At 33.4% G+C, this 20,136-nt stretch overlaps 1 protein-coding gene across 1 annotated transcript in view; it reads left to right on the top strand.

Annotated features, from left to right (window-relative positions):
• Positions 1–20,136, top strand: part of Wdpcp (WD repeat containing planar cell polarity effector) — a 374,171-nt gene that overhangs the window by 62,343 nt on the left and 291,692 nt on the right. Inside the window, 6 exon segments of the mRNA XM_047522166.1 lie at positions 11,771–11,855; positions 17,043–17,090; positions 17,961–18,005; positions 19,670–19,690; positions 19,693–19,739; positions 19,997–20,056. Of these exon segments, the coding sequence (XP_047378122.1) occupies positions 11,795–11,855; positions 17,043–17,090; positions 17,961–18,005; positions 19,670–19,690; positions 19,693–19,739; positions 19,997–20,056 (282 nt within the window). The 5' untranslated portion in view covers positions 11,771–11,794.

The raw sequence follows: 20,136 nt of genomic DNA on the forward strand, positions 1-20,136 counted from the left end.
ACTCTCTTTTTTGTGCTTTCCTCTTGGACATGGTTCTGTAATATTTTCCATACTCTGTAATTGTAGTCATTGTTTTTCTCCTTTCACCCTATCCCACCTAAGTTATGACTTCTCAGGGACAAGTTCTTGGTTTGTTTTTTCTTCATATCCTGAATACCTAGCATTGTGCCTGGTTCAGTGTTGGCACTTACTAAATGCTGTGTGAATGTAGGTTGAACCAAACTAAAAATAATTAGATGAAATATCCAGTGAAATTCTAAAATAATTAGACTTTTTTCTCTTAGGTACTATTGAAATAAGACTCATTTTATGGATATTGAATTTTCAAGAAAGGGAAACTGACATTTGTTGTACAGTTATAATTTACTACAGGTTTTCAAATGTGTTTTACCATTTACTCTTCAAATGACAATATAGAGTACAATTTAAAGAACGGAATACATTTTATTAATCTTTGATTTGTTTGGCCTGTAGGGCAAAACATGATCATAATCAAGAATCTTCCTCGTTTTATTCCACTGATGTTTAAATGTCAGGTAATACTTTCCTATTGCATTAGGAAATTATTAGCATTTTAAGCCATGATGATATATGTCTGTGTTAAATATATTAAGGTGAAATCAATATCTTCTCAGGGAACATTGGTAGTTATTCAGAGGCCTTCGTTTCTATAAGAAAAGACTCTTCTTTCCTAAGTTATCTCCTTTGGTTTTCCATTCAGTATTTGAAAGAACATATGAAAACTTATTTAAGTAAGAATACTGTGACAAATCATTAGTATAAGTAAAAACAATCAAGGAAGAAAGAGTATAATGGAATATCCAATCATGATATTAGATTCACTGCAGAATTCTTATAAACTGAGCATTTAGGGCTCAATTACCCTTCATTAAAAACTTGTCATAGAGACTGAAGAGCTCAGAACCACTTCAGTGGGAGCCATTACCAAATGTGGGTAGCCAAAATAGAAAAACTTCTCTGATATAGTAACTTAAAAATAAAGCATTAATATATTTGCCAATCAGCCACAAAATGTTAATAATTCATATTGAAGCTCATTTTTATATCATCGTGAAGTTTGCTAAGCAAATAATGGCAAGATTCTTTAGTGTCTAAGAAACACCAATTTTAATCAAATTTTTTAGGTGTGTCAGTTTACTCACACACTCAATGTACTACATAAAAATAGTTATTCAAAAAACTTTCCTCAACAGTTCTCTAAGCAAAATAAAGTAAAAGTTAACCAGAAAAAAATCTTTTGCCATGAGTTAATTATATAAGTCAAAAAAAAAGCTCTGTTTAGCACTGTTTAGGTAGAGAGGTAGAGTAGAAAGAACACAACAAAGATAATCTGTGAACAGAAATTGCAATCCTAATTGTTCACCTTCATAAGCTGTTTGAACTTGTGCAAATTACTTTACCTCCCTGGACCCCTGTTTTCCTATTTGTAAATTAAGGGGCTTAGGACCTAACCTTTGATTTGGAGGGGGAGAAAGCACATGGACTCCATTCCTTGCCCAGAAAAATGCGTTTATGCGAACACACACAATTTAGTACATAATTCAGAGGGCTCCTGTGAGAATTCAAGAAATAATGAGCACAAAGTGTATTTAGGAGGGATTTAAAAATGTTATCTACCCTTCACTTCCCTATATTAGGAGGGTTCTTTGAGCTTTTAAATTTTGATAGAAGCTACAGAAAAGTTTTAGAGTTTTTTTTTTCTTGTGGTAAAGAAAGATTTCAAAGTGTATAACTATCAAGTTGCATGAGATATTCCACTTTTTATAAGAAGCTGTTTCTTTCAACAGTTACTAGGGTTTGTTTTTTAGAGGAGGGGGTGGCAATCTGTCATCAAAGTGTTGACAAGTGAAATCTGACAAGGTTGAGGTGGTATAGCTGCAGGGCACTTCACTATTTTTCACTGTCTGTCCTGCTTGTAGAGAAAGGATTTCTATCTTTTTTTCATTATTGCTCACTCCACAACAGTCTTTGATTTATATACTTTTTAAAATAGTAACTCTAAATTGACAAATTATTTCAATATTTAAGCATTGGTTTAGATAAGAGCATTTCAGCATTCTCTTGTCTTTAACTGAGCTATTTACGAATTACTACTGAAATTCAATTTATTTTCTCTTCAAAGTCACTTTTTTTTCTTATTCGGATGTAGCATAAAATTACCTTTATAGAATTATAATCTAGAATTAATTATCATTATCATATTGCCAACATTTCTATTTTCCTTGTGTTTTTATTTTTGTGATTGAGGTACTTCCTTAAAGGAAGAATTTGGTCCATATTTTTGAAGTTCAGAAAGGTGGGTACCTGTGGGGATGTGAGGAGTGGTGAGAGAAGATTATTGTTATTACTGTTATTATTCAATTATTCAGGTATGCCTTTTTCCCCCCTTAAAATTCCTAACATAAACTCTAGTAATAATTTTGCAAGGTCATTGAAAAAATGCACTTCAGCTAGATATAATTCTCTTTGGAATGATGGAAAAATCTGTGTGTAGCAAAATATTTAAAATCAACATCAGCAAACAAGATGTTTGTATTAATAGGAACCCAGAAAATGGCTATGCAAAGGTCAGCACTGATCTTTAAATATTAGTGAAATTTAATTTGTCCCATATAATGAGTAGGAAGAAGAGGACGCAGCAGCTACAGTGAAGAAGCCATTGATAAATTGTATAAATGTCAAAACTGCTTACAATATGGAAAATTTTATATTGACAGACAGTATCTATTTAACTAAGTGAATTAAACAGTTTAAACAATACCCTAGAGAAATATTTTCCAAATTTAAGAGTAACAGGAGATTTATAAAGATTTTTTTTTTTTTTTTTTTAACCACAGTTTATTTCACAGAAGTGAAGAGATTTCTACTTTTTTCTTCTAGGCATGGAATTTCTTCTAATCTCTTTTAGTAAGAATGATGCACAGGTTCTCTTGGTACATCGAAATCTGTCATCTTTTGCTTTATCCAGAAATAGCTGTTGACGATTGTTAGCAGCTATGAAGAACCATCCTTTGGCCATGGGGTCTGGATCTCTTTGGCACTTTGTACAGCACTAGTTGAATTGAGTTCAAAGAGTATTCTGCTGTTTTTTTTGTTTTGTTTTGTTTTTTCTGTGCTCAGTTCTTTTTTCTTTTTTAATGTCCATTCTACATTCTCTTATTTTCTTCATATATATAAGGTTGATGAAAAAATTTTAAATGACTGTATCCAATGTATATAATAAAGGATAAAGAACTTAATAGAAAGATGGGTACAAAAGATGTTTGATATCATTAATGAATGCAAAAATAAAACTTAAAATGATAAGAATCAATTTTTCATTTACCAGATTGGCAACAACTTAATGGGGTGCTGGGTGGGCTGTGACTTGAGGATAAAGAGAGACAGGCTGTCCAGGATGGTTGGCAGTGTAGATTGGCAACAGTCATTTCAGAGGCCATTGAAACATAAATTGTATGTGTGTATTTTCATGGTAATTTATTTATAAGACAAAAATTGGAAAGGTTGTTGTTGATTGAAATAATGGTTAAAGCAATTACGATCATTATTTAATGGAATATCTTTTGACTCAAACTCTTACATAGATTTGTATATGCTGACAGAGTATCCATGCTGTGTTGTTCAGTGAAAAAAGTCAAGGTGTCAAGGTGCATGTATAGTCATATCCCATCTTTTCAAAGATACAAACAAATCAGCATGAGTGTGGGGATATATTATATCACATCAAGGAAGTCTGAAAGGCCATGGGGTAAATTATGTAGTGGCTCCCAACAGAGTGGGGAGGGCAAGTGGAAGTGAGCTCTTCATTTCTACACCAAATACTCCCATATTGTTTGCATTTAAAGAGATATATTACTGTTATAATTTTTAAACCCAAGAAGAAACAAAAGACCTGATAGAAATCTAATGGATTTAAACATTTCTCACTTCATTTTTGTCATCTTTTAGGTTCTAAAGCTTGTTTAAAAATAAGAGCATGCTAGTGTTTTTATACATTTTTTGTGTACTTGCATTTACACTTAGTGTTATGTGTTAAATCTAAAATTTAGTGTTTTAAAATATTACCTTTTGGCATTATTAATGCAGTGGGTCCTTATTATCAAATAAATATGTTCTGTACATTTACACTTAACATGTTGGTTAAAAAGGTGTTCTGGACTTACCAATCAATCTAGAACTTTTTATGCTGTGAAATAACAATTGTAAGATAGAAAAGATCTAGATATATTTTAAATAATAATTTGATAACATTAGAAGATAAATGTCACTTAGGGAGTTAGACCATTTATTTTACAACTACTGTTGGGATAAAATTCAAGGATAAAATTTTCATGTTATAGGCAGTTAGTTTTGCAATACACACTAATAACGTTCAGCCCTTTTCATCTTCAAAGCATTATACAACATTAATTAATCCTTACAACACCCTTACAAATGTAGGTCAAATATCATTATCGCTATTTTTGCAGGTGGGGAAGTCGAGGCAGAGAGGTTAAATGATTTGGGGTAAATTTGTCACAGCAGGATTAGAAGGAAGTCATTTTTGGCTCAGAGCCCAGCATTCAGAACAGTAGAATTATACTTCTTTAGTAGATTTAATTTCTATGTCCTTGTTAAAACATTGAGATCCTCTGTATGTTGAAATGGAAAACCAACAAGTTTGATCACTATATAACCACTACACACACACACACACACACACATACACACACACCCTATTTTCTCTTCGATGGATTTCCTGGCACTATTAACTTTGTCTTTATCATCATCTCCTTGTTTGAGAATTACCATGATATCTATCCTTGAATTTGTTTTTCTCTTGGGATCCAATTTAGTGGCTTTAACTGTCCTCTCCACTTAGAAATTTCAAAATAGTCTTTATATAGTCCCAGCCCCTGTTCTATATTTCTAGCTAGCTGCCAACCATATATGCTCACATGATTCCCTTGCACCTTAAATTCCTCCTATTCCTAACAGTCCACTTATTACCATTAGTAAAACTCACTTCTTTTCTAGACTGACCTGTTTCTTTGTATATTTTAAGTCCTGCCCTTGAAATTTGGGTAAACCTGGTGGGAACAAGTCTGGATAAGGGGTTAAAGATTTGGTATTTGTGGTTCTTTGCCAGAGTGAAGAAACTGAATTACAGCCTAAAAAGAGGAAGAACCAGAATCAAAAACTGAGGGGCAAAGCAAAAGGGTAATAGGAGCCCAGGTAGGAAATCAGTGGCTCAGAAAATTGAGGTGCAGAGGTTAAGTTGTTGAGCCAGTCATTGTAAACAAATGTGATCTACTGGTACCCTTTTGCCCAGCACAGGCTGATGGAGGCAGGCCTGCTCACTGGAGACGTGTTCAAGGCAAGTGCTGTGATCTAACCATATCCCCTCCCTTGGTGATCATTCCAGATTCTTCCTTTTCCTCACTTCCAATTCATCAGTGCCCATATATTATTAAATTTTTTTCTTCAAAAGTTCACTTTAGTCTGGGTGTAGTGGCACCTGCCTGTAATCCCAGTGATTCATGAGGCTGAGGCAAGAGGGTCACAAGTTCTAGGCCAGCCTGAGGCAAATTAGCAAGGCCCTAATCAACTAAGTGAGCCCTGTCTCAAAATAAAAATAAAAAGCGCTGGGGACATGGTTTAGTGCTAAAGCGTGCCTGGGTTCAATCCCCAATACAAAAAATAAAACCAAAACAAAACCCACTTGAATTTTTTTTCTTTGCATTCCATCTGCCTCCATCCCAATACAAGTCTTTGTCACAGAATATTAGTGTTAATGTTGACTATTTGCCTAACAGGTCACTTATATGAAATCTTTCTCCATTCCTTCAATATGCCACCCACCCAGTTAACCTTCTAGCAATTCTTTTATTTTTTTTTTTTCAGTGCTGGGGATCGAACCCAGGGCCTTGTGCAAGGCAAGCACTCTACCAACTGAGCTATCTCCCCAGCCTACCTTCTAGCAATTCTGATCTGTTGATTAGTCTTTCTAAAAAAAAAAAAAAAAAAAAAACCCTTTCCCAATCAGAACCGTTGCATTGTTCCTCATTAGTTACCTAATAAAGGCCTAATTCCTAAATTTGGCATTAAAGACATCCTTGGTGTGACCCTAATTTTTCTCTTCCACCTATGCACTAAACCAGATTGCTTATTATTCTTCAAATAAAGCCTTGTATATTTCTAATTTAGACTTTTGTATTGTTTCCTCCTTTTATCTGTCTCACAAAATCTAACAATCCTCAAATGATTGTACTTTATGAAACTAGAACATCTACTTAACACTTATAACCCTTTGCTAATGTTAAATTAGCACTTCTCACAGGTTTCATATTGTTTTTATTTTTTTAATGTGCTGTACTGGACTGTAAGCTATTTGATAGTAGAGGTCCTGTTTTTATCAATCTTTGTATCCTAGATTCATAGTGAAATGTCATACATATAAGATGCTCAAAATGTTTGTGATATTTAATTATATTTAATATCATAAGGCTCTGTTATCACAAATGAGCCAGTGTTCTTATTCTAGACTTTTGGTAAAAAACTGTCGAAGCTTGAGGTTTGTTTGTTTTGTTGTTGTTATTGTGGTACTGGCATTTGAAACCAGAGTCTTACGTATACTAGGCAAGTGCTTTACCACTAAACCACAGCCTTAGCCTCCTGCTGTTGAATACTTTAAAAGGACAAACAAAACTTTATTTCTGGAAACTTGGCTTTGATTAAGTATGTTAATGAATATACTTAATGGGTATTAATATAATACTATGTTGATGACATTGGAGAATTGATTCTGGGACAATACACTGAATTTTAGGTAATTTGAAAATTATCTAGAGATGACTATACTATGTAATGTAACTAATCTGGTTTTTCTAAATTCATGCTGTTTAGTTGTCATTTTTGTACATTTTCAATTAGTGAATAGATAGTCCTCATAAAATTATTGATAATTAATTATAAGTATACATACTAAACTTATGCCCAAGAAAGCATCCCTTAGGCTCTTTGCAGTATTTTGCTAATGGACATGCATTTTAAAAGTTTTGTTGGCGCCATGGTATCATTTATCTTTGTTATAACCACAGCAGTGTCTTCCTTTGCATAATTCTCCTTTCACTATCATGTTTTACATTAGGGTTTTATTTGCCCTCAAGCTTCCTGTCCTCCCCATAGCAGTCAAAAAAGCTGCCTTCAGAAACCAGCATACCTAACTACCCTGGCAGAAGACAAGTATTTTGCAATGTATTAAGTGCCAAGTAATCTCTACTTCTAAAGCATAGTTTTTACTTTTTAAAAGAATGGTATCAGCAGGTATTAGTGAAACCATTTCTATTCTGCATGTTACTTTATCCAAGTGTATATGATAACTATTATTCTTAAGGAAAATAAATATTATTTAAATTCTAATGTAACCCAAATTGAAGGATAGTCTTTAAATGTTGAAACTTTTTGAGGATGGAAGTAGAAAGTAAAGGAGGGCTTTCTAGGATCCTCTCATCTCCTTGTCCTCAAAATTTGAGCTATCATAGGTTCTCCTCCATACAAGAGAATAATCATCCTAAATTAGGTCAAGTTCAGTCATGCTGTTTTGTTCTCTCATGGAGACTTGAAGTTTGAATTCAGAATGGTCTTCTGAGATATCTGAAACTGACCTTTATATAATTATCTTATATAATTACCTTATATAATTAAACAGAAAATTGTAAAAGTTAAAAATATTTTAAAATAAATGAAAAATTATGGGTAAATTTTTTTTCAGATTTTTCAGTCTGCTATTTTTTTCATTTGGATAATTCTTTTTCCTGTTCAATAGTGAGACACTTTACTATATTTTTAAATTAATACATTTTTTTCATTCCTTTTCCTGCTGCACAACTTATGTGATTGTTCTAACTCTGTCACCATACATTGGTTTTACCCCCCAGAGAAATGCTCAAGGGCACTGAGTGGGGCAGCATTTCTTATCTTCTTTTGTAGCTACCTGCAGTTTCATTATTTTTTCAAACCTTGCCCACACCTCCTTCCCAAAATACAGAATCCAGCATTCTTCTGAAATTCTTTTCTTCCCTACTTCAAAACAACTATTTATGCACTAATACAATATTTGAATAGTACAAGCTCAGTCCTGACTACTTCCTCCAGGCAGATTTTCAAACCAGGAAATTATCAACGTTCTTTTTAACTAGTAGCATTCTTGAGTAAGATACAAGACCTTTAAAGGTGTTTTAAAAGTTGCACAGTGTATGAAGATAGGAAGACATTTGAAGACTAAAAAGGGTATTGACTTGGCCCTCTCCTCCCCTGCTCATTTAGTTATTATTGTAGATTTTCACGAATTTGTTTTATTTATTCCATTAATTCTCTTTAGTTTCACTTGGTCTTACTGGCAGATATTTGGAGTTCAGGAAAAAAGAAGGATGAAAAACCCATGTTTGATTATCTTTTGCCCCCTGTTAATACCTAACCCCCTTGCAAAGCCCTCTTAATACACACTTAATTTGGGAAGTCCACAGGGGTTGTGACATGTGTTCATAAACAAGTCCAGTTGTTTACTAGTGGACATGGGCCATTTTCTTTTCATCTGCCATACCCACTAGGTGCTAGACCTGTTCCCTCAACTGATTATTGCTGCCATTTCTCCAGGTGGCATAGATCATTCCTTGGCTGTCATATCTACTTTTCCTGGGCACAGATTTTGTTTTGTCTGGATACCACCACTCTCAATGAGCACACAAATACAATCAGGCTACTGACTTGATTATTTTCTGCTGGCAACAACTCCTGCAGCCACTTCTCTACCCTTATGCCATATATTTTTGTGGAGTCACAAAGAGGGTCCTTCAAAAAACAGAAGGAGAATGCCTCTCCCCTCCTTTTGTCCTGTTCTTTTTTTTTTTTTTTTTTTTTTAAGTTGTCATTGGATCTTTTATTTATTTATTTACATGTGGTGCTGAGGATTGAACCCAGGGCCTCTCACATGCCAGGCATGTGCTCTACCAGTGAGCACAACTCCAGCCCCTATACCAGAGCATTTGGAGAAATAGATTATTCGGTTTTTGTTTATTTTTTAAATCTTCCTACCCCATTGGAACTGAGTATGAATGAATTCTTGGGTGTTGAACTGGAAGATGAGTATAGGTTATGAACTCTACACTGTACTGTTTTCCAAATTTCCCATGTCCAAATGGAAAGGATGAATGGTGTTGCTCTTAGCATTTGAAACTCTCCCCAGAGCTCAGTTTTGCCTGTTGTCCTCCAAAACATAATTTATGAATCGATTAGGGCTTTCAAACTTACTAAAGATATGGGCAGTAGATGTATTGGTTTTTCAAACTAAAGACACTTCTGTCTTTTAGAAATAACCAGTGTAGATTATAAAGAAAACTGCACTTCCTTCTCCATTTCTTTTATCAGGATAAAGTTTTGAGAAATTCTTTATTTTTGAATTAACTTATATTAAAAATAGAATATCAAGTGTTTGTCCTCTTTTGATGTATAATTAAAGGTGCAGCCCTTATATTCTGTCTTTAAAATTTTAACCTGTATGTTATTTACCTGATAAAAATCTTTTATGTAACAACAGCTGAACTTTAGCCTTTGCCCAAATTGCCACCAATTATATGTATCTGAATAAATTCTAAATTGAGGAAGTGATTTTTTTTTCCAGGATAGTCTGAGAATTGGTGACCTTTGATGCTCAATATCAGAGGAGATATGTACCTGTTTCAGCATATCCTTCTTCTTTATTCACAATGAAATGCTAACTCATTTGCATGATCTAATTTAAATATCTTCTCTTGTATAGAAACTTCTGCACATATGGATGTTTTTCCTTCATAAACCACCTGTTTACTTAGTACTTATTCATTAACCTGTATATTGTGACAACTAGCATTTTGTTACAGCAGGGTAGATCTAGAGTAGTTTCAGAGAACTGTTATTTTTTAAGGCATTTTAATGTAATAAAATAAATTTAGATCAACCCCAAATTTACTATTATTATTATAACCTGTTTTCTTCTTACCCTTTTCAGCTTCATCTTTTGCCACACTTTTCACCATGCACCTGGATCTACCATTGTCCTTGGGACATGCCGTTCTTTCACTCACACTGTTGTGTGTGCTCCCTCCTGCTCCTCTACATGCCAATACAGCAGAACACTAAGGTTGCCACACTGCCGCTGGTGCTAGTCTGCATAGATTCAAAACCTGCCTTCACCTCCTGTTGGCTATGTGATCTTTCTGTGTCTGTTTCCTCATTATAGAAGTAACGATGATATTACTTCAAAGAGTAGCTATGAGGATTAAATGAGTCAATAGGCATAAAATGTTTAGAACAAGTTTTTATTGTCATCTGTTTTTGTTAACTTCATTATTGTCATCATCAACTGATGAATTCCTGTTCTTCTTTAAGGACCACTAACATTTCAGAACTTCTCTGTAGCTTCTCATGCTGTTCAGGCATGATTGGGCCCCTCTTTTATGCTACTCCATTTTTCACTTTGCCTTTTCAGTTCTTGGGCATGCTGTTTCTCCTTAGTTGAATGCATCTGTTTCTTGATGACTTTAAGTTCAGTGAGGTCCTATAAAGGTGAAGGAAGAGCCAAGGAAATTTGTACTATGTCTAGAATTGTTTTGGATTAGCACCTATATGAATAGTATGGGAAATATTTTTAGTTACTCCTAATGTTAAAGAAACTGAAGGTGTTTTCTATCGTTAACAGATATCTTAAAATATTTTTTCAAATGTCTTTTGTTATCTAGCAATTTGATGGAAGAACATTTATTTTATGATTTCTGTACAAAATATTCATAGCTTAAATTACTGTCTGTATTTCAATATATAGCATAGGATGCTTATAGTACCATACAGATTTCCAAGCAAATATTTGAAAGTTATATATATTTTTACAAAATCATAAACTATTTTTTCCCAAACTGACCTTCTCCCAGTTAGTCCAAATTGATATGGTTCTACTTGATTAAAAAACAAAAAAAGTATTTATAGTGTCTGTCACTAATTCCTGCTATTAAAATGGTAGGAAATATAGGATGTATATTTTCATGATCTGTTTTTTGTTTGTTTGTTTGAAATGCAGTTAGAATAGAGTGGCTCTATCTTGCCATGCAGATTAACAAACTGATCCAAATGCTAATTTAGTTTCACACAGTTTACTTTTAAGTAATTGTGTTTCATTTAATGGTGACTATATACCATTTACCTTGCAAATCTCACTTTAATTAGCCTGTTTGTATGTGGGAGATCTTAAATATTTGCTTTATTATTAAAGTTATTAATATTAAAATTATTATTAAATTATTTTTCTTAAATTTGCTTTATTTATTAAAAATGTACCACAAAATATGCTCGTACTTAATAAATACGTAACAGATTTTTCTTTTCCTTAAAATTGTAACTTAAAAACATGTCAAATATTAAATAATTCTAAATATACTCAGTCTTAACCAAACATATGCTATTGAAAACCTAAATACATATGTATTTTTCTTACCACATTTCTCAGTGTGATAACTTATTAAATCCAGGAAAAGAAGTATATTTTTCCTTTTCCTACAGTTTATGTCTGGATGGTTAACCAAATGCACTAAAGTGTATTTATTCTAGTGGACCATATCTCAAATTTCATTAGTTGCAATCCATTTTTTTTTTTTTTTACCTATTTCTCAGGGATTTTAGTTTTATTGGCAATAAAAGATAATTAATTGGTACCTCTTCTTAATTATTTTAAAAACAGGACAAAGATTCCTTCTGCCATCCGATGTCTTTCTGCTTGACTGAACTGCACCTGTGGTCTTTGAAGAATACCTTACACATTGCGGGTAAATGATCTCTGAATCAATTTCAGTATTTTTCACTTATGTTGCACCATTATAAATAAGCATTAGCAAAGGTTAGAGCCTGGGTTCTCCATCTGGAGTTACATTCTTCTCTTTGTCCTTAATGAAAAATGGGGTAATAAAAACTAATTCCTTTTAATTACCTTTATTAACTTATTTTTTCAGTTGAATTTGTTTTTCAGTTTTGAAAGTAATTTATTGTCTTAATATTTGTTTACTCTTAAGACACACACATGCTCACTTTTTTCCTGGGTTTGTTCCTAATAACTGGTTTATAATCATAAATATTTGCAGACTAGCTAATGGTAAAGACATTTCTATTTGATATTAAAGTAACATTTAAAACATCTACCTAAGATGTGCAATTATTATTTTCTTTGCATTTTAAATTTCTTGAGGGGGAGCAATATTAATGTGTTTTAATAATGCTTCTTAGCATTCTAGGATAAATATATTTCTAGAAAACATTTTTTTAAAAATCCCTTCTTAATTTATTACCCAACGCAACTTTTGTATTTAGGACATTTTTACTTATACACCTTTTATATCATTACTAAGAAAATGGTTGACCTTGCAAAGTACTGTTTCTTAACATTTTCAGTAAGTTTATCCTGCTTAAAATATATGAGGTTAGAATTTCCAGTTAAACAAAAATTTAACACACATTGTTTTTCCTCTAAAATGAGAGTAAATGAATCAAAGAAGGTCTATACCCATTAGGATTAGGAGAATAGGAAAGGGGCCAACTGCAAATGGACAGTTTTTGGAAGATGGATGGAATGGGGAGTTAGCAGAGCTGAAAAATCTGAAATTACCTACAAGAGGAAAATTCCACTGACAACTTATTTGTGTCTAAGAACTCTTGAAAGGTATAGACATTTGAGTAGCCAGATACTGCAGAAGATGGGGATGTGTCATGAGGGTGACAACAAAGGGACATGAGAGTCTGCATAAGAAGCAAGTAGACACCTCTCACGCTGTGGAAGTATTTAACTAAGGAGGCTATAAACTCGGGCACACCAGAGTCAGTGGAAGCAGATCTACTGAACTAAAAACAGGGATGAAATGGAAACCTACATGCTGATGGGTGAGGTCCTATTAATCCTCCTTGGTTCTCAGAATGTCATATCCAGTTATATACTTTCCAAGAAAGAAGGAGCTTGAGAAATTTCTCTTCAGCTTGACTTCACAGCCCTGGAGAAAAGATCTATCTACTCTGATATTTGAGGGGGTCTTCCATTGAAATACCCTACCCCCTGGCTGATCAGTTAAGCTCCCACCATACCCCTTTGGCAAGCGCTGCTTATGTAAGCAAAACTTCTAGTCAGTTTTCTAGTGCCTAACTTGGAAATATGAACAGAGAGTAAGAATCACCAGATATTTGAGAAATGATTTAACAGAAACAAAACAAAACACAAAAATGAAAGAATATCTGAAGAAACAAAGATAATATAGAAAGGGAAAAGAAAGTACAACAGAGACCTAAGATATTGAATCCATGAAGCAAGAAACAAAATATAAAAGCTTCAGAAAACATTGAAAGTTAAACTAATTTCTTGGAGATTAAAAATGAACAGCAGAATGAAATTAACCAAACTGTCCTGTGCATGTATGAATGTATCACAGTGAATACCACTTTTATGTATAACTATAATGCACCAATTTTAAAAGAAAGAAAAAGGTATATATAACAAAAAAAGTGTAGCAGAAAAAAAATTTAAAACTCAAAACATAAATTATTTCAAAAAGTAGAATACACACACACACATAATAACAATAAAAACACCACAAAGAGAGCTTACTTCAATGCTGGTCAGAATCTTTAATTAAATAATTTTATTCTCTGATCATATTGCTTATTTTTTCATCTTTTTCATCTCCTTACCTGTATATATCTAGGTTTTGTGCTTCTTTGAGACTGTTAATCTTTTAATCTCTTGAATTCTCCTAGTCAGTCAGGCCTACTTTTGCTTATCCTACCCAGCTTGGATCCCATATTTGGAAATCTGATCTATTCTATCTTGATTCCCTTGAGTCTTCTCTTTCTTGCCCCACAGACTCCTTCCCTGCCTCTCCACATATCCTAAAGTCTTTGTCCCTACTATGTATTCTTGGGCAGCGAGTATTTTTTAGAGAATTCCACAGTGATGCATAGAGGCCTCATGGGGAAATAACGGTCTTCAGCCCCACCTGAATCTTTGTTTGTTTGTAGGGCCGCTTTACCACTGAGCTACATCCCCAGCCCTTTTTATTTTTATTTTGAGACAGGGTCTTGCCAAGATGCTGAGGCTGAACTTAAACTTGCCAAGGCAGGTCTTGATCTTGTGATATTCCTGCCTCAGCCTCCTGAGTCACTAGGATTACAGGCATGAACCACTATGCGCAGCTCCACCTGGTTCCTTAGCATGGCCTATCCATTCTCTCTATGGGGACATTCTTTCTCTTTAAACCCATGAAAAATCCTATTGCTTCTTTAGGGCTAAGCTTTCATATGTTACTTAGAAGCATTTTCTGCAATCTAGACTAAGTAAGAAACCCTATTAACATGCTCTCATTATGCTTGACATTTGAAGTATTTAAAATTTTTTTGAGCTGAGCATAGTGATCCATGCCTGTAATCCAAATGCTTTGGTAGGCTAAGGCAGGGGAATTGGATGTTCAAGGCCAGCCTCGTGACTTACTGAGATCTTGTCTCAAAAGTAAAATAAAAAGGACTGGAGATGTAGCTCAGATGTAGATCACCTTGGGTTCAATCTCCAGTTTTACAAAAAAAAAAAAAAAATTTTTTTAAAACAATTGCAAACTTAAAAATTGCCAGCACAGAGAATCTTTTTCTTTGAACCGTTTAAGATAAAGTTGTAGACCTGATGTTATACTTTCTGCCAGGCTTCTGCACTGCAAAGTTATTTTCTCCTTTGTAATTAATAAGTATTTCTTAAGGAGGTACCTTGAAATTATTTAAGTACCATTTCCTCATCAAACTTTAAATATACTTATTTTCTATTTATCTCTATGAACTTAAATTTCCTGTTTTATTCAATAGTTACAATCCATCACTGTTGTTATTTATTTTGTTGTTTAAATTGTCTCTGGTATGCTTAGAGGTACCATTTTCTATATGACTTCTGTGTCTTTTTGACACATCCCTGTCAGTATGTGAACACTTTCATTTCAGGCTTATATTGTACTTTCCCTTTCCTAGCTTTGGAATCAGTCACTTCTCTAAGAAGCTTGCTTCCTTTTAAAGAAGAAGGGTGTTAACAGCCAAGGTATACTCTAGGTACCCTCATTGCTTTTGGACTGCTGCTCCCATATCCTTCAGTAGGCAGGGCTTAGGAAACAGTGTATGTATGCACAAATGTTTATATCTACATACATTTCTCTATCTATATATATTGGAAGTCATGAGTTTACATTGATACCTCAAATTATTACTATAAGGTTCATTTTAATTTTCTAATTTTTCATGTTTATTCTTTTCAGACAGGAACCTGGAACTACCATATCTTCGATTTATTTGTTTAAACAATCACCCTGTCTACAGTCAATCTCCTATTTCTGTGGCCACTTCCTACCCTGCATAGTTATCCTTTACATCTCATGTGGGTTTTGACCCATCTTACTGGTCTACCCTATATATGAATGTTGTATTTACCTTATTCAGCTTCTGATACAGCACACCATATCATTGCCCCACTTGAATGTCCTTCATACTCTATGAGGGTTCTAATGTACTCATCAGGCTGACTATCTGCATGGACATCTTCCTTATCCAGCACTCACATCCCTGGTGGTAAAGTTCTCCACTCTTGCCAGGTGCAGTAGGTCAGACTTATGCACAGAATTCAGGGTTCCTTATTTTCTTCATAGTTCTAGTCTAGAGTTGTAATAAATATTTGAATGTATAGAATGATGGTATGATTATGGCTGGTATATTTTAACAGAGGATATTAACTACATACATAGTATCTATGTTTATTACCTTTAAAGGACAAGAAGAGACTTTTAAGCACAACATATGCACTGAAAAGTGTACATATCATTAGCGTATGTTGTGAACTGTCAGAAAGCAAGTACACCAATAAAATCACCATTACCCAGGTCAAGGTATAAAAATTTTATCAGTATTCAAAAAGCCCTGCTCATGACTTCTTCCAGTCAATCCTCAGTACATATTTTCAACCTAACTGTATTCTTTAAAATTGTATTCTTAATTAATGGAATGAGTAAAGTAGAGCTTCAATAAATATACATGACTGACTATTTTGAAAAGCTGTATTTGAAGAGTTAATTATAGCAGTAATACTTTTATCATTCAGTTTGCAAAAGTTGGGAGCAGTCAGTCACTAGGGGGCAGCCTGTACTGCTTCCAGTTCTTTAGAGACAGTTGTATCTTCCTTATGGTAGTAACTGAGAATTATTTTGCATGGAACAAAACAAATGTTACTTCAATGAGAGAAATATTTCATTATTCATAGATATGGTGAAAATGGACAAAATTATTCTGTTCTTCTGTATTTAAATTGCAAGAATAGATTACTTGGTTAAATCAGTGTCAACATCTGGGAAGCCTAGCTTTGCTTCTTACCTAGCCACAGCAGAGCATCTGAATTGAATGAGTTTGGAAGCTTTCTGAATCTAAACAAGTTTCAGATAATAATTTATCCATACCTCCCTGTAATCCTCCCTTTCTTTCCTGCAGATTTCTCCCCAAATGCTGTAGGATGGAAACTAGACTCTTGAGCTAAATTGGAGAAAAGCAAGCCACAGCTCGGAATCCAACAGCTAGGGCATTTTCTTCCATCCACTGATTTCATTTGGCATTGCTTAGTGGCAGTTCCTTTTGGTAGCGCCCTGTGAAAAATATCAGAGGAAGTGTGAAAGAGAAAACTTGGTCTTCCTTGATTTCAGTTCTTTACTAATCTTTTCCTCATGCCATTCTAGTTTTGTGTAAATTTTTTCTTATTAGATTGATAAACTTTCCAGATTCTGCATATCCCTAGAATAGATGAACCCATGTCCAGATGCTTTTGAGCTATTTTATTTCTAGTAACATAAGGAGACTGTTTCTGCTCCCCCCAACTCCCTTCCCTCCAGTATAGTATGGTTTGGCTTCTTACTCTCCAGAACTTTTTACCATAATTTAGTGTTATTTCTTCCTTTCTATAGATAGAGATATTGGAGTCTACCAGTATTATGACAAGAAAGATCTTCCAGGTAAAGTACCTATTCTACTCAGCTAATTTTTATAAAGTAAAAATTCAAAGCAATGAAATACTAACCATTAAAAACTTTTCATGAGCTTTAGATAATTCTAGAATTCTAAGAAAAGTTACTTCAATTCTTTGGGAAAATTCTAAGGTTGATATCTCTCTGGTTTATATACAATAAAGCCATATTGAGAAAATGTTATAGAAGAACCTGAAAATTTTCATTTTACTGCTGATCAGGCTGATAACAGGACAGTCTATTCACATTTAGTTATTGGTGTCCCAGTAGAGGGCATTGTTAAAGCATGGGTCCCACTGATGCTGGCTTCCCCGATCCTCACCTGATATCTGAAATAGGCATTTCTGAGTGAATGATCAATTTTCTTTATCTGATTAATCCTGTTAATCCCAGAAGTTTTATGTTGAGCCGAAAGGTCTCCCTAGCTAGAGTTACTTCCTGTTCTGTTCTCTGTTGAAGTGGGGCTTGTGTGAGCATCCTGTGTGTTTAGCATGGTGGTTAATAGGCTGACTTCATGGTTCTGATGACAGACTGCTGCAGCTTCCTTTCTGGGCTCTATTGCAGTTCCTTTCCCTATCTGATGAGATTGGAAACTCAGGATATTGGCCCACCTGTTGTGCTACGTATGCCTTTTCACTGCAAATTTAGGAAATATCTCTCAATGAAAACATTCAAATTATGGCATTTTCCTCAATTATTAAAGTTTAGTACAATTAAACTTTTTCAAGTTTAGCACAATTACTAATCTTATAATATGTGATAATCTATTGTATAGGTACATATTAAAATGCAATATATTATAATATTATAAATTTCATGTCTTTTTTTCTTTTATCTCTTCTCTGCCTTGAATATCAGGAACAGAGCATGGTAACTTAGAAGAAAAGCAGAAACTGGCAGAATGTAAGCTTACTTTATATATTTTTGGAATTATAAAACTGGAAAATTCAGTATCACAAAGTATTCTGCTTTCTGCACAAATCGGAAATGTTCTTCTGTCCAAATTTCTTATAATTATAAGTTCTCATTGCTTAGATACATAAAATTATGAGTAAGAATTATATTTGTTACACTTTTCTAATTTAGATCATTCAACTCTATACTCTGTCCAATTTTGATAAGATATATGCTTATGTAAACAAACTTTACTAATGGATTATATTTAAATTAATATATTTAAAATATGTGTACCATGCTTAAATTCTGATGGTAACATTTAATTATTCATAGTGTGCCTAAATTGTTAACATGCTTTAGCCATTTTAAGAATATAAGATTTGTAATACCAGTATTAGCATTCATTTAGTCTTTGCTGGTTTCATATGTAAATATGTTATATGTGTGTGTATATACACATACATAATATGGCTACAGTGTGATATGGTTTTAATCAGCTAAATTAAATATAATTTAAGATCTTATTTGGAATTTAGCAAGAGCTGAAAATTCCACTTATTTTCTTGTTGAAAGCAATTGAACTGCCATTTAATTTTTATTTTATTTTTTACATTCAATTTTTAAATACTGTATTAGTAACTGTAACAGATTTTAAAATTTGTACATGTTTTACACATCAAAATTGTGTTTATAGAGCCAAAACAACTTGCTGAAATAAAATATATAGCAATTCTACTCTCTGCTTCAAGTATCTATATGCTATATGTATATAGCTATATGTATATAGCTATATCTATATGCTATATGTATATGTATATAGCATATACATACATATATACAGTCATGTATACAATTCTTATTTAGAATTATTAATTAGGAGAATCCAAAGATTAATTCATTTTCTGATAAAATATATATGATTAGTTTAAATTTTATTTATTTGTGATTCTGGGGATCGAACTCAGGGCCTGGCACATGCTAGGCAAGCACTTTACCACTGAGCTGCACCCCCATTCCAATCTTACATTTTTAACAGAACTAGTTTGTCTTAGGTTAATATTGTGACTCTACAAAATAATTAATCTTTCAGTTACATTTATTTGAAATAAAATAGGGACATATCATTGTTGAATTTTTGTGTAGATTTTCAAGAGGATTATTTTAAAAAGTATTGTTGGTATCTAATTTGTTTAAATTTGAATTCCCCTCATTTAAATTCATTCATATGTCATTTTGAAATTTTATTTATTTTCTTCCTATATTTTTTTACTCATAATAATTTTCAGGTCTGAGTAGGTCACCTGAAGAATTTGGAATTTCTTTCAGATTTAACATTTACTTATTTACATGAAAAGGTTACTTCATTGGTAAAGAGTGGGTCATTTACTATTAAGTACTACCAAATTCACAGACCTAGCAAATGTTCCCAGGGATTCTCTAAGTCTTGTTGGTTATCATCATAAAATTATCATCAGGGAGATTGCTTTGTGGTAAAAATCCTGTTCCTATGAAAAAGCCCTTTTAAAAGGCTGTCATTTGATGACAGAAAAGAAGCCCACTTCCTCTCAATTATGGAGGTGTTTTATTTTAATCTTCCTTAGGCACACTGATAAGCAGAGCTTTCTTTTTAAAGTCATGTTTAACTAACTGTAGTACGTTTTATTTGCCAGCACGAGATTATCCTTGGACACTCAAAATAGACGCCCAGAAAAACTTCGAGATTCACTCAGAGAATTAGAGGTATCTTTCAAAAAGTTTCAAAAAATGGCAATAAACAAATCTGTTTTAAGACCTCTTTCAACAGCTTTAATTTTCATAAAGGATCAACTCTCACGGTGATGATAGCTTTGCTTTTGTCTGGTAGAAGTTCCAAAACAGTTGCATCTTTGTGTGGCGTGTTGATTTTTTTTTTTTTAACCTGCAAATCAAAAGCACTTTAACTGATAATGACAATGTGTATGGTCAACTGCACTCTCTCTTTTTCTGTTGTTCTTCAGGAACTGCTGCAAAACAGTCAGTGTGTGCTGAGCAAATGGAAGAGCAAATCTGTCTGTCAGGTAAGATAGTTTGACAAGCTTTTGTAATGTGTCACCAGTGGAGCTGAAAACTATGTAGTAATTGGTATTCTTGTGTTATG

Source organism: Sciurus carolinensis, chromosome 13 (assembly GCF_902686445.1).
Source record: "Sciurus carolinensis chromosome 13, mSciCar1.2, whole genome shotgun sequence".
Lineage (NCBI taxonomy): Eukaryota > Metazoa > Chordata > Mammalia > Rodentia > Sciuridae > Sciurus > Sciurus carolinensis.